General features: G+C 35.1%; 1 protein-coding gene across 1 annotated transcript in view; it reads left to right on the top strand.

The window, feature by feature from the left end:
* LOC133338265 (uncharacterized protein DDB_G0283357) overlaps positions 1–15,406 on the top strand; it is a gene marked incomplete at its 5' end in the record, with an annotated part of 84,700 nt that overhangs the window by 22,368 nt on the left and 46,926 nt on the right. The window contains 3 exon segments of the mRNA XM_061546477.1: positions 21–173; positions 4,571–4,746; positions 11,250–11,414. Coding sequence (XP_061402461.1) covers positions 21–173; positions 4,571–4,746; positions 11,250–11,414 — 494 coding nt within the window.

A 15,406-nucleotide genomic window follows, 5' to 3' on the forward strand; every position in this document is an offset into this window, starting at 1 on the left:
TTGTTGTTGTCTCTTTACAGGGTGAAGATAGTGTGGAATATTATCTTGGTCTAACGCCGAGCGGTATTGTGGTGCTGCGCAACAAAACAACCGTGGCTCATTATTATTGGCCACGCATAGCTAAAGTCTATTACAAAGGACGCTATTTTATGCTAAGGATAAGTGATAAAAATGTATGTATATGTATTTTCTTTGTGTTTTATCTTGATGGTTTATTTGTGATGGGTTGAAGGAGGTGGTGGTGAAGGAATAAATTTCTTACCCCACAAGGTATAATGGTTGGAAATTAAATATGATTGTGGTGATGATGGTTAGAAGGAGTTGGTTTTTATAAGTTGGGCGCCATTAATAGTGGAAAAAGTTTCTTTTAACTGAAATACCCGAATATCCCAGGGGAGATACGTAACAAATCGATCTTTAAAAAACCTGTAAGAAGGAAAAGGGCGTACGGGATCGACGTTACACACTGGATATTTATAAAATAAATGATCAAACGCCCAGAACGCCCTATTAAATATATTATTCTATACTTGATTTGGAAGTCGAAGAATTTATATATGCAAGCTATATCTAAATATCAACCTAATATTATAAACAATGACCGTGATAAACCACATGGTAACCAATTCAGTGATTAAATGACATCAATCTAGAAATGTAATAATTGCAGACAGAGACTCCTGGCTGAATGTTCTGTTCGTTTAAGCAGGCGGTTCTATGACGGTAGAAGCTGGACTTTTCTGTGAAAACTTTCTTTATATCTTGCAGCGTTTTACAAGCCGAAATCATAGCATTCGTGTAGGCTACAATTAGTCAAGGAACTATGGGTTAGTAACACAGGACCGGTGATTATATATTTCGTTGGATTTTAGGTCACATCGACTTTACAGAGAATTATAAATAGCTGATAAGCTTGATCGCTGCTACTGTTAAACTACCTCTTAGCTATTACATTCGTGGAATCTGTATGATGTACTTCGAAATAAATTGGAACTAAGTGGAGTGAGGAAATTGTAGTTATGATTTCTGGAAGCATATCTAAATCAATGAATTCTGACGGTAAGAACGAGATGAAACTAATTGTTGGGATCATGCCGATGAAGAAGATACGGAAACGGTCGAACATCTTTTCAGTAGATGGCCAATGCTTGGAAGTAGGAAACAACGCCTGTTTGGTAATAACACTCTACCCTTTTTCCCCGATAAAAAAAATCCCAACTTCATTAGCTTTGCCAAAAAATGTTCAAAGCTTAATAATCTAACCTAAGCTGCGGCTTCAAAATTGCTGTCGTACTGTATCAATTTTGTTAGTTTTGCCTTTAAGAATAGAATATATATAAAGAATAGAATATACATAAAGAATATAAAGTTAAATGGACTTAAACAACTTTCAAAATAAACGACTCATATAAAGGTATCATTTACTTATGACTACATAGACTAGAAAATGTGACGAGACCGTTATAGAGGGTTTATGTCAAGACTTCGTGGGGTGGGGTAGTACCATAAGGGTGTCGGGTTCAAATTTCAGTGGAGGACAAAAAAGTCGTTGAGTGTGGTTTTCCAATATTTGTATCTGTGCATATTTAGCCTCCTGATATTCTAATAGCCAACATCGGCATCAATCATATGAGGATAGCACAAACTTGGAAATGTGTCACCACACCAAATTAGAGTAGCCTTTGTTTCGATGTAATGATAGATGCCCGCCCCATCACCTAGAATAGGCAACAGAAAACTTAGCTGGAGGAAAGGCGTTGATTCACGAAACCAATTGAGTAAGATGGCGAAAATGCGTTAAAAATTGTTCATTCACTATCACTTACAGGGGACAAAGAAACATCTACAACCTCTCGATCAGAGTGTGTGGGTGATATACATCTGATTTTTTACACAGTATAAAGTCTGATGTGGCGAACAATTCTGCATCATTAATACAAAAATTGTGATTTTTGATCTATAAAGATAAAATCTTTGGATGTTTTTATCGAATACTAGTAAGAAGAGACTTACATCCCCCTTCCAGATGAAATTTATCTTTAGCCACCTCATATTCTAATAGTCAAAATCGGCATCAACATATAATGATAGCACCAACTTGGAAATGTGCCATCAAGGCACATTTCTGCACTTTATTTCCAAGTAATGACAGATGGTAGCCGTATTAGCTAGGACAGGCAACAGAAGACTTAGCTTGAGGAATATCAATGATTGACGAAATGAACACAAGGACTAATCAATTAAGATGGCGAAAATGCATTTTAAGTTTACTCTTACCTTACAAAGGACAGAGGAGCTTCTACGGCTTCTCAATCACAGTGTATAATAGATGTTGATCTGATTTTTTTAAACAATGTGAAGTCTTATAGAGGCTTACACCCCTCCAGACGAAATGCATCGTTATCCTCCTTATATTCTTACCTCGGCATCATCATATGAGGATAGTGGAAATTAGAAATGTGGCACCTAGGGGAAAATGGCAATACTAATAAGTAAGAAGGTAATGATAGATGGCAGCCCCATCATCTAATTTAAGCAACAGAAGACTTAGCTGGAGGAGAAGCCATGATTAACGAAATGAACACAATGACTAATCGAGTAAGATGAGTTTTAAGTTTTCAATTGACAACAACTTACAAAGGACAGAGGAACTTCTACAGCTTCTCAATCTGAGTGTGTGATTCTATGTAATGATAGATGTCAGACCCATCATCTCAGAAAAGCAACAGAAGACTTAGCTGGAGGAAAAGAAATGATTAAGGAAAAATCGCGATATTTGATTTTTGGAGAAAAAATATTTGGATATGGTTTTCGAGTGTTTGTGTGCATTTCCCTCCAGATGAAATTCATCTTTAGCACCTGATATTCTAGTTCTGCATAGTAAACTTTGATTTATGTCGGTCTTGCGGCAATTGGGTAATATCAACGTCCCATTTCATGATTCATGGTCTTAGACGCATTTTCTAATCGAAGGACCTATAATTTAACATTCCCAGATTTTTGTTGCTATATTATAAGTCCATATTTTGCAAAATCACCCCAATGTAAACGTCACTACACCTTTTTAAATTAATTTAATTTCATGGTTCTATGCAAATTGTCCACATCAAGTGACTTGGTAGATAGGAATTTTTTCTATGTTTTGAAGGTTCACCCGATGACCTGACCAAATATATGTAAGCAGAATAATCATCCTGCTATCAATTTATTATACCCTCCATCAAAAGATAATGATTATATTATATCTACAGCACCTCAAAACATTCAATGGAGACCCCACAAAGTCGATTTAACGGACATGCGTTAATCTGTCCTTCGGTTGAAACCACGATTGTAATCGTGGTTTACGTCTCTTGAAATCACAATTGAAGTCACAATATTTAAGATAGATCCCTGAAATTTTGCACAGCCATTGCTAGCACTCCTAGAATGCTCGATATTGCGAATGGGTATTTTGAGGATTTTGTACCGAATTGGCTGTGATTTGATATTGTTTGTGTATTCTCATTGGATGTCAAATCGCACTCCCAAAAATTAATAATATTGACCCAAGTATCCCCCAATTCTGGAACGTACGGAATTCAGTCCAGCTTGATGTGTATGAAGTTTTCTCAAAATCGGTTCAGATTTACATATAGCTCGCATATATAATTTTGTTGGATTTCATACAAATTTTACACCAAAAAATTCAAGTCTGCCCCATTGGAGACTGCTATGTGTATGGTTTTTTATTGGTCCAAATATCTATGTTGGTCACATTTTTCTACCCAATTCCCTTTCAATGATCATCTAAAGATGTTACGTCTCTTCTATCAAAAGGACACATTATCTTCTCTTGTATATACCCAGAGTGGTGTAGGGTACCATATAATCAGCTCCGTCCGGCTTTTCATCTTTCCTTACTTGTTTTTCCAAGTTTACGTCTAAACATTTTTTTGGACACGTTTTCCAACCAAATTGACTGTAATTTCGTTTTAACTTATTTTGACATATAACGGATCCGACCAATTTGGGGTCTTCTGAATCCTCACATCATACCGGTTATTTTTTGTTTTCCGGAATAAATATTTTGAGCTTAACAAGTAGATAAATTGTTAATAAATCGTATAAGATCAATTTGCGGATTATAAGCGGTAATATATTTCACTACCCATCAACGATAGAAAAAAATTTTATTCTTTTTATGCTGGAAAATGCTTTCATCCGATGACAAACTATACAAAGTTTCGTAATATTTTCCTCATCCCTTCCACCAGCCACAAGGGTTTTAAACATACTTTTAGAATACGCTATGCATATTGTCATAAACTTTTGCATGGTGCATTGTTGGTAAAGCAAAACTTTGTTAACGCGTTTCTTACTCAATATGCTAACAATGTATATATTTGAAAAAAAAGCACCAGACTCCTTTAACCATCGTCATCATCATTTCATATCTTGTTATTTTGTCAAGTAGATAAATTCCAAAGAAAGTGTTTGACAAAAAAAAGAACTGTTCTATAGTTAAATTGTTTCTTATCTTTATGATTTTTTTCCTACATTTTCTTATTCTTGTTTTTGTATTCTTTAGAACGAGCTGAGCACTTATGGTTTTGAAACACCTCGCAAATCGGCCTGCAAACATCTATGGCGCTGCTGTGTCGAACATCATGCATTTTTTCGTTTGATGCGTGTTCCGCCATCATTACCAAATTCACCGACAAATACTTCAGATATTTTTCAATTGGGCTCGAGACTGAAATGCAGGTAAGTTTACTTTTTTCTGTCTTGTCGTTGTAGTTGTTGACTTTAACTCTTAACATATTCAATGAATATGGGGATGAATGTGTGATAAAACATTTTTAGATATTTTGTTTGCAACAAGATTTTTTTTTTTTTTTTTTTTGAAAATTCTCGCCTCAGACGGAAAAATTTTTAAACAGTTTTGCATGGATGCAAGCCTTTGTTGAAGCTGTCGCAATTTTTTTTTCAGTTTTTACATGACAATGTTAAGTGGTTTTTGAGAAGGAAAATATTTTTCGGACGGAGGCTGTGTAAATAAAAAAATAATATCCAGTAAGGAAAGTCGTAAAGTCGGACGGGGCCGACTATATGATACCCTTCACCACTTTGGGTATATTCCTAACAGACGTCGCATTTTTAAAGGACCAGTAAAATGAAATTGGATCCGTAAACATGTCATTCCACAACCTATACTATTTTTTTCATTTGGTCAGATAAAGAGGCTTTATCTACATCTGAACCGATTTCAACTATTTCAGGAAATTTAAAACACATCATTCTAGACCTAATTCATTACACTGTGCCAAATTTCGTGCAAACCGAAAGATATTAAGAGACTTTGGTACATCATTTACCTTAAATTGGACGAAAATATATATGGGAGCTATATCTAAATCTGAACCGATTTTCAGGAAACTTAACACACATTATTCTAGACCTAATGACATATAGGAACATTTACATAAAATCGGACGAAACTATATATGGGAGCAATATCTAAACCTGAACCGATTTTCATGAAACTCAGCACACATCATTCTAGACCTAATTAATTACGCTGTACCAAATTTCGTGCAAATCGAAATATATATAGGGACTTTGGTGCACAATTTACATAAATCGGACGAAAATATATATAGGAGCTATATCTAAATCTGAACCGATTTTCACCAAACTCAGCACACATCATTCTGCACTTAATACAGAACGCTTTGCCAAATTTCGTGCAAATCGAATGATATATAGGGACTTTAGTGCACCATTTACTTAAAATCGGACGAAACTATATATGGGAGCTATATCTTAATCTGAACCGATTTTCCCGAAACTTAGCACACATCATTCTAGACTTATTTGATTACGATATGCTAAATTTCGTGCAAATCGAAAGATATATAGGGTCTTTGGTGGACCATTTACATTAAATCGGACGAAAGTATATATGGGAGCTATATCTAAATCTGAACCGATTTTCAGGAAACTTAACACACATCATTTTATACTTCATTCATTACGCTTTGCCAAATTTCGTGCAAATCGAATGATATATAGGGACTTTAGTGCACCATTTACTTAAAATCGGACGAAACTATATATGGGAGCTATATCTTAATCTGAACCGATTTTCCCGAAACTTAGCACACATCATTCTAGACTTATTTGAATACGATATGCTAAATTTCGTGCAAATCGAAAGATATATAGGGTCTTTGGTGGACCATTTACATTAAATCGGACGAAAGTATATATGGGAGCTATATCTAAATCTGAACCGATTTTCAGGAAACTTAACACACATCATTTTATACTTCATTGATTACGCTTTGCCAAATTTCGTGCAAATCGAATGATATATAGGGACTTTAGTGCACCATTTACTTAAAATCGGACGAAACTATATATGGGAGCTATATCTTAATCTGAACCGATTTTCCCGAATCTTAGCACACATCATTCTAGACTTATTTGAATACGATATGCTAAATTTCGTGCAAATCGAATGATATATAGGGACTTTAGTGCACCATTTACATTAAATCGGACGAAAGTATATATGGGAGCTATATCTAAATCTGAACCGATTTTCAAGAAACTTAACACACATCATTTTATACTTCATTCATTACGCTGTGCCAAATTTCGTGCAAATCGAAAGATATATAGGGACTTTGGTGCACTATATACATAAAATCGGACGAAACTATATATGGGAGCTATATCTAAATCTGAACCAATTTTTCTCAATTTTAATAGGGTTCGTCCTTGGGTCAAATAAGTGGCATATGCCAAATTTCATCCAAATGGGATCATAAATGCGACGTGCAAAGTGCACGTTCACAAAAATACGTGGACGGACGGACAGACGGACATGCGTAAATCGACTCAGAAAGTGCTTCTATGCATATTCTCAAAAGGAACCATGTGTTTATGTTTATGTTTATGTACAAAGACATAATACCATGTACCACAGTGTGGCGAAGGGTATAAAAATGGACGGATTAAAAAAATACTACAATATAAAAATTGTAAATCCAAATATGGAGCTATATCCCAGTATAGACTCAGATTGAATGTAACATCGAACATTTTAATATTTAATTTATTTCGACTTGTATGTGATCTAAAATGTATCCTCTTTCTTTCTCTTTCTCCTCATTTTATTATCATATGTCCTCTAAATAACCTTATTTTAATATCTCACTTATTAAATTGTCCAAAACATATTCTCCCACATGCGCTTCTCTTCAAACTCAAAACTTTTCCAACTTATATCCTTACGTCATTCATTTGCCAACTAACTCTCTCCGTTAGTCTCCTACACACATATGCTTCTTTCATACAACTATTAGCCAGTTAATTATTTTAATGATATATTTAAGGAATACCGAAGTCGAAAACTTTCAAACATAATTTGTTGGACAAACTTTTGGTAATTGAAATGAAAACTTTACGTTACGAAATATAGGGATGCTGCTGCAGACGTGTATCTGAGTGTTGTTGTTGTTGGTCTTGACTTGCCAATGTCTCTTTTTTTTTTGTAGTTATTTTAACTGCATACATGTAGTTTGACTTTGCATATGTATAAGGATGTATGTGTGCCTGCATGTCATGCAGATGAAGGATGTAAATCCTGAAAACATGACAACCCAAAACACCACCAACAAAAAACAACGACAGAAACTGAAACATGCATTTTCAAATTAAATTACTTAAGAAAAGAAGAACAAAGTTTTTTTTGTTCGTTCACTTTTTGTTTGAAAGGAAAGTGTGTGTGGTTGCAACTTCATACGAGTATAAGAGAGTGAGAGACACACAGAGAGGGGTGAAGAGTGAAGATGCAGTGTGGATGCACATTCAAAAAAACATTTCTAAAATGGAATGTATTGAATTCCATTGTAGCTTTATTCTCAATCACTTAACAATGCGGACAATTCTAATGAGAACTGTAAAGCCCAAAGGCTTCTACAGACAATTGAAGATATTTCCGTTTTTATTCCCTACACAACTAAGTTGTCAGGTTATAATTACTTTGTACAGCCCCAAACGTTTGTAATGCCGCGAAATATTGGTCATATATCCATTATAATTTGTAAACACGATACAGGTCATAGTTATGGACCAATCGTCACGAAATTTTACATGTATGACGGGTTCTGGCCAAAGAAGGCCCCTATTGTTTTTGTAATGATCCGTTAATATTTACGGGATGAAAAGCACTAAAAACGCATACATTTACTCCTGAAGATCATATACCGGAGAAGTTTATAATATATTCAAGAGGAACGGATGATATTTTAATTGTTACCAATTGTATTGTTGTGTGTACTCAGATAGGTGTCTATGTGTTTTGATATGGTTTATTATTAATATTACCCCACGAGAGGGCGAAAATGTCGCGCTGATCTCTTTGAAATTTTACATTTAGTTAGTTATGGTCAAGGACGATCCCTTTAATTTTCGGTGATGTTTAGATGATATAGTTAAATGTGATTTACATCACATGATTTACATCACATAAAGCCGTTCTAAATATTTGGGATTTGACCAAATATTTAGAACGGCTTTAGATGATGATCAGTCAATGTTCCGAGGGTTAAATCAACCAAAACCTAAAGTTAAAAAATTTTTACTTTATTTTTACTCGAGAAGCAAGATTTAAAACCCAGAAAGAAAACTAGCAAAGTCGGACGGTGCCTACTCTATGATACCGTTCACCACTATGGGTATATTAAACAGATGCATCCTAACAGACTTCGCATTTTTGGAGGCCCATTAACCTATATAGGAGCTATATCCACATCTGAACCGATTTAAACAAAACACGTTATACTACTCTAACTTCTGAACATTGTGCAATATTATGTGACAATCGGCGTAACTTTGGGTCTTTGGTGCACAATTTACTTAAAATCTGATGAAACTATATATGGGAGTTATATCTAAATCTGAACCTATTCCAACAAAACTTGACACCCGGTAGGTTATAGTAACTTCAGTACGCTGTGCAAAATGTTGTCCCAATCGGCTTAACTTTGGGTCTTTGGTGCCCAATTTACCTTAAATCGGGGGAAAATATATATGGGAGCTATATCTACCTCTAAACCGATTTTCACGAAACTTATCATATATCATTCTATGCCTAATTTATTAAGCTGCGCCTAATTTTGTGCAAATCGAAAGATATATAGGGTCTTTTGTGCGCAATTTACATTAAATCGGACGAAAATATATATATTAGCTATATCTAAATCTGAACCGATTTTCACGAAACTTATCACATAGAATTTTAGACTTAATTAAGTACGCTATATCAAAATTCGTGCAAATCGAATGATATATATGGACTTTGGTGCACCATTTACATATAATCGAACGAAAATGTATATGGGAGCTATATCTAAATCTGAACCGATTTTCACGAAACTTAACGCACATCATTATAAACTTAATTTCGTATATTACGCCAAATTTCGTGCAAATTGAAAGATATATAGGATCTTTAGTATACCATTTATATTAAAATATATATGGGAGCTATATCTAAATCTGAACCGATTTCCACCAAACTTATATAGATCTGAACCGATTTTTCCCAATTTGAAAGCGCTTCGTCCTTGGCCCAAATAGATGAGCTGTGCCAAATTTTATCAAAATTGGATCGTAAATGCGACCTGTACTTTGTTTACAATTTAACATGGGCAGACAGACGGACGGATCTGCATAAATAGACTCAGAAAGTGATTCTGATTAACAAAATACCGGCAATGTCAAAACATGGATCTATATCAAAGTGCTTTTGCAAAAATTTTTCTCCCACTGCAAGAACCGAATGAATTTTAGTGAAGACTTCAAAATACAAAAAATTGGCAGGGACTTTTATATAAGAGCTATGTCACAACATGAACCTATATTGATGATTTTTTCTACATATAAGTATGGCTTCTTCCAAAAACCCGGACTACCAAATTACAGCCACTGCTGTGTGGAAACACTGCTTCAGCCTTCAAAATACCAAAATTGTGAGGAAATGCGGTAAACCCCTCAAAATTCCGAAAATTGAGCGGAACAGCGGAGCAAATGCTGTGATCCTCCAAAAGCCCGAAATGGCAGATCACGTTCTCTTCTGTGCGGAAAAAACTCAAAGTACTGGGTACTGTATTGATAATTTTCCGAATGGAAGTATGTCAGTGTCCAAAAACCCGAATTTATAGACAAAAAATGACTAAAAACCTGGTTTCGGTAATTATTTTCTATATGCCAAAATAAAAATGTAGAACCTCTGTATCAGAATTTCCCTGTAAATTCATAATTTTTGGTAGAGCAATTTTGTGCGGAAAGATGTAGTACCCAATTAGAACCTAATATTCGTTTGAAAAACTGGTCGAAAATTGTCAAGATCCCCATATTCTGGGGGTACCGTTATATGGGTGCCACTCCGATGTTCATAAATTTTAGTAGAGAGAATTCATAGAAATTCGGAATCCAAAATACCAAATTACAACCATATCGGTTGAAAAATGTACCTAAACTCCCCAAAATGCCGAAATTGTTGGAGCCTTTATATGGGGGTTACCCAGATATTTATGATTTTTAGTAGAGTTATTTGGTACCAAACATACCCTAAATGACATTAAGAATCACAATATACCGAAAATTTAGAGTACCCTAACATGGGGGCTATTCCTAAAAGTGGATCGATATAACCCATCTTCGAACATATTATTGTGGAGGGTATAAAAACAAAGGTTTGAAATTTTTTCTTTTATAGAAAAAAGCTAAGAACCAGGACTCCGAATTTTTACTATAGAAAAAATTTCCCGCTTTTGCTGCATATAGAACAGTGGTCTCTCTAGGTTTTCTATAATAAATACATGTGAATATAGATAATAGATGACTTGTAGGTATTCTATAGACAAAATAAATCCTTAAATGTGTTCTATACCGAATATCAAATCTCTACGTCCTTTGGAGGGACTTCTTGTAAAAAAATAAAAAAGAATGCCCCTAGATCTTCTTCTTAAGGACAACAAATCTAAGGATCTTCTATAAATATATAGTTGACTCATGGAATTCTATAATATTTTAGACATTCTATGGGTAATGAAAGCAATAATGTGTGTGGAAATCTCAATGTTCTTTATAAACCAGAAAGGGATCCTTATGCTTTTGTTTTATTCCTTAGTTTTTCCTTATTTTTAGTTGTGTCGGCAGTTATAATATTTCTATTTTATTCTTCCATTCCACAGCAAAGATAAATCCTCCAAAGAAGCGCTGTTTATTAACCGGACACCGCCAACATTTGTGCGTGTCCCCTCCAAACGCCAGCCACGACGCATAACGGATGACTTTTTAAGCGGCGGAAAGAAACCCGAATTTGGTAGTTCAGCATTTTTAAATGCCAAAAATGCAAGGTAAGTTAAATGCACCCCTGCATTGTAAATGGGAGGGTGATTTTAGAATGGTTGCCAAAACAAAAATAAATATAAGATTTTTTTTCCGCACAAATCATTTCCTACGGTTACATGCAAACAAACCCAAAAATGTCTACGTATAGACGACATATCAACAAAAGACCAAAAGGAAAATTTATAAGTTTGTCTTTATTGCCCTTTTCATTGTCGTCATCACCATCGTCAGTTTTTTCGTGGATTTGATTGTTTTCTTGTGAAATTTGGTTATATTTTTTTTGGGGTTTTTTGTTTACTACGGTACACGGATATTTGTTTGAGAATTTTTGTTTATTTTTCTTCGGGGCCCACCTTGTGTTTGAGTGAGATGTTCGCTTTTTCCGTGAAAGGGTCGGGAAATTCAATTGTTACCGTGCCATAACAAATTGTTGTCATGTCTAGACGTCACAAAAATTCAATTCGGTTTTGCGAGTGATGAAAAGTATGAGAAATTGTTTGTGATTTGTTTTTTTTTCGTAGCAAAAATATGTTGTTTGCATAAACGTAATATTTCTGAGAAGTAACAAATTCACAAATGGTCGTTTATTTTTTTAATGAAACTTTAAATGCAAATGAAGGTTCATTTACTTAAAATGTTTAATGAGTTACTGAAGTCTTCAAGAAGTTATTCTTGTCTTTAGATGGAGGACTTCAAACTTTATTTACATTTTAGAAATAATCAAAGTGATTTGAAAAAAAAAAATTAGAAAATATGGGCGATATATCCTCAAACATTTTATGCTTTGATTACCGGGCATTCCAAATTAGTTTTGTTGCTAAGAGCTTCAAAATTTCTAAAATAAGCGGCATTATGCTGGTATGGACATATATTGACAATTTTACCCCATTGGTTAGGTTCGGCCGGGCCGAACTTTGGATACCCTCCACCATACATGTACCGACATTTCTACAAACCCATTATATAAACCATTGTACAAATATCAGAAATTTGTAATCGATAATTATACCCTCATCCTTATGGCTAATGAGGGTGTATACATATTGGCACGGTGAAAATGTGCTTTATCGAAATATTGGTTCTAGACCCCATGTTTCTTTGGACCACATCCGTTTCAGAAAATTTGGATTTCATCCAAACTTTGCCCATTTTATTATTTCTTCCAAACTTAGTTCAAGTTCCATCTGGTACCTCCCACATAGAGGCCTTACGTTCTAGCTTTTTATCTCGATATCCTCTGCAGGTGAAATGATTACAACAGAGTCTAAGAAACAAACACAAAACGCGGAACAAATCAGATAACTATTTTAATATAAAAAGGGGGTTATATGGGGACTACCCCAAAATGGAGTCGAATATTAATAATTTTTGCTACGGAGATTTGTTACCATATGCCACTACAAAATTCCAAATTCCAGCGAATTCGGTTGAAAACGCGCTCAAGAACCCCAAAATACCGAAAATTTGAGGGATACCCTTATATGGGGGCTATCCGAAGAAATTGACCTATATTCATAATTTTTTGTGGAGAGATTTGGTACTTATTAAGAACTCAAAATGCTAAATTAGAGCCAATTCAGTGATCAAGAACTCCAAAATACTGAAAATTAGTAGGTACCGTTATATGGAGGCTACCAGAAAAAGTGCACCTATATTTTTTTAATTCGTATTTCGAAAAAATGGACCTACATTTCTAATTTTTTGTAGGGAGATTTGATACCCAATAAGAACTCAAAGTACCAAATTTCAGCGAATTCGGTCGACAAATGCGATCAAAACTCCCAAAATACCGCAAAATTGGGGGTACCCTTACATGGGGGCTATCCGAAAAAATGGACACATATTTATAATTTTTGGTAGAGAGATTCGTTACCATATGCGACTACAAAATTCCAAATTTCAGCGAATTCAAAATTTCGAATTTGAAAAACGCGCTCACGAACCCCAAAATACCGAAAATTGGGGGATAACCTTGTATGGGGGCTATCCGAAAAAATGGACCTATATTTATAGGTCCGAATTCCGTTGAAAAACACGCTCAAGAACCTTAAAATACCGAAAATTGGGGGTACCCTTATATGGGAGCTATGCCTAAACGTGGACCGATATAGCAACATTTTGGGGCTGTAACTCAATTCGTTTAGACGATAGAGTGATTACAACAGACAGGCGGACATGCTTAGATCGTCATCGAATTTATAGGGTCGGAAATGATTCTTTCGATGCGTTACAAACGGGAAAACAAAACTAATATACCCTCCATACTATGGTGGAGGATATAAAAAGGCTCAGTCCAGCTTGTCCTTGAAATTCGTTGGCTTTAATTGATCCCAATTCTACTGAGACATTTTGTTTTTGGCTATATTATTTATTTTCAAGTAAAAAAAGAAAATAAATAATTTTATAAATCCCCCTTAGCCACACAACCAACTTTACTGACCAAACTCTGTCATTTCCTATCCAAACCTCAATTGTAGTGAAGAGAAAAATCTTCCAGCAATGTAATGTAAATTGACCATAACTTAAAAACCAATAACATTAAATCACCGAATGTGGCCACAAGAGAAGTGGACACCAAAAAAAAAAAAAAAAACCCACAACAAGAAATCATTCTTTCTGTGTGTATTATTTCTCTTGAGTAACTTCCTGCAGTAGAATACTGGAATTGGTATTGTTGGAATAATTGTTGGTTGCAATACGCGACCAGAAAAGAGGCAAAACTGAAACAAAAGAAACTCCTGGTAAACAAATTGACTTTAAATGGGTCCATATAAATCATACAAATAATGTGAAAAATCACCAAAGAATGAAAATCCAAAAAAGCTATAAGGAAAAAAATTACCATTCATCTGAAATGAACAACGGTGAAAATGGTCGGAATCTGTTTGGCCGTCCGGCTGGCTGGCTGACTGATCGCTCAACACTGTGTCCTCAGTACATTTCAACAAACATGCCAAACGGTGAAAAATTACAAGTATTTAACTCAAAAAAAATCAGTTCATGTTTTTACAAATAGCACACCACCACCACTGGCCAATTGCAGGCTGACCAAAGCAGAAAAAAATGTTGCCAACCACAATTATGGCGGAACCAAACCAAATAATCATTATTCAGCGTCTGTTACATGAAACTCCAAAAAACTTATTCCCAGACATTTTGAAAAAAACTGAGACAGTGTTTCGAGACATGAAGTATCAGCAGATTACTTGGGGAATAATTGATGATAAGAGAATAATCCAAGACCTACCTAAGTATATTGGCATATATGGAACAAGGGAATGTTGTATAACCTAAAAATATTAAAAATATTTTCGGTTAATACACAATATTCGGAATCTTGCGCCTGGTTGCTGGTTTTCCAACCAAATTGATTGCAATTTTATATTCTGTCTTTATATTAGGTAAAAATCCTCCTACCAATAAAAATCGATATTGGCCAAAGTTTCGGGATATACTCCACACAACGGTACACACCATTATTCAGTATTTTGGGCTGTCTTTTCAATCGAATTGAATTTAATATTTTGCATTCTTATGGGTCCAAGCCTCATGTTTTGATATACCGAATTGTTTTATTGAAAAAGCCCATTTAAGGCTCAAGGCCCATTTAAGAGTATTAAGCTTTTTTAACTCTTCTCTTAGCTGCCTTGTGACAGAACTTTCGTTCCATAAGCCGAGCTTAAAAAAGATTTTCCAGTTTGAAAGATCATATTCGGCAGTATTATCTTCCACTTGATCTTTCCATCTTATTCGTGGCCTTCCCCTTCTACGTACACCATCAGCTGGTTCGCTTTTATATGCCTTTTGGGCTGGGGCGTCTTCATCCATTCTCACAACAGGACCTAGGCAACGTAGTCGCTGCAGCTCAATACGTCTAACAATGTCGATGTCCGAGAATAGCTGGTACAGCTCATGGGTCATTCGAAGGCGATATTCACCGTCAACGCAGATCGACCCATAGATCTATCGGAGAATTTTTCCCTCAAACACCCTCATC

Source organism: Musca vetustissima, unplaced genomic scaffold (assembly GCF_032173495.1).
Source record: "Musca vetustissima isolate MV318-11 ecotype Yass unplaced genomic scaffold, APGP_CSIRO_Mvet_v1 utg10798, whole genome shotgun sequence".
Lineage (NCBI taxonomy): Eukaryota > Metazoa > Arthropoda > Insecta > Diptera > Muscidae > Musca > Musca vetustissima.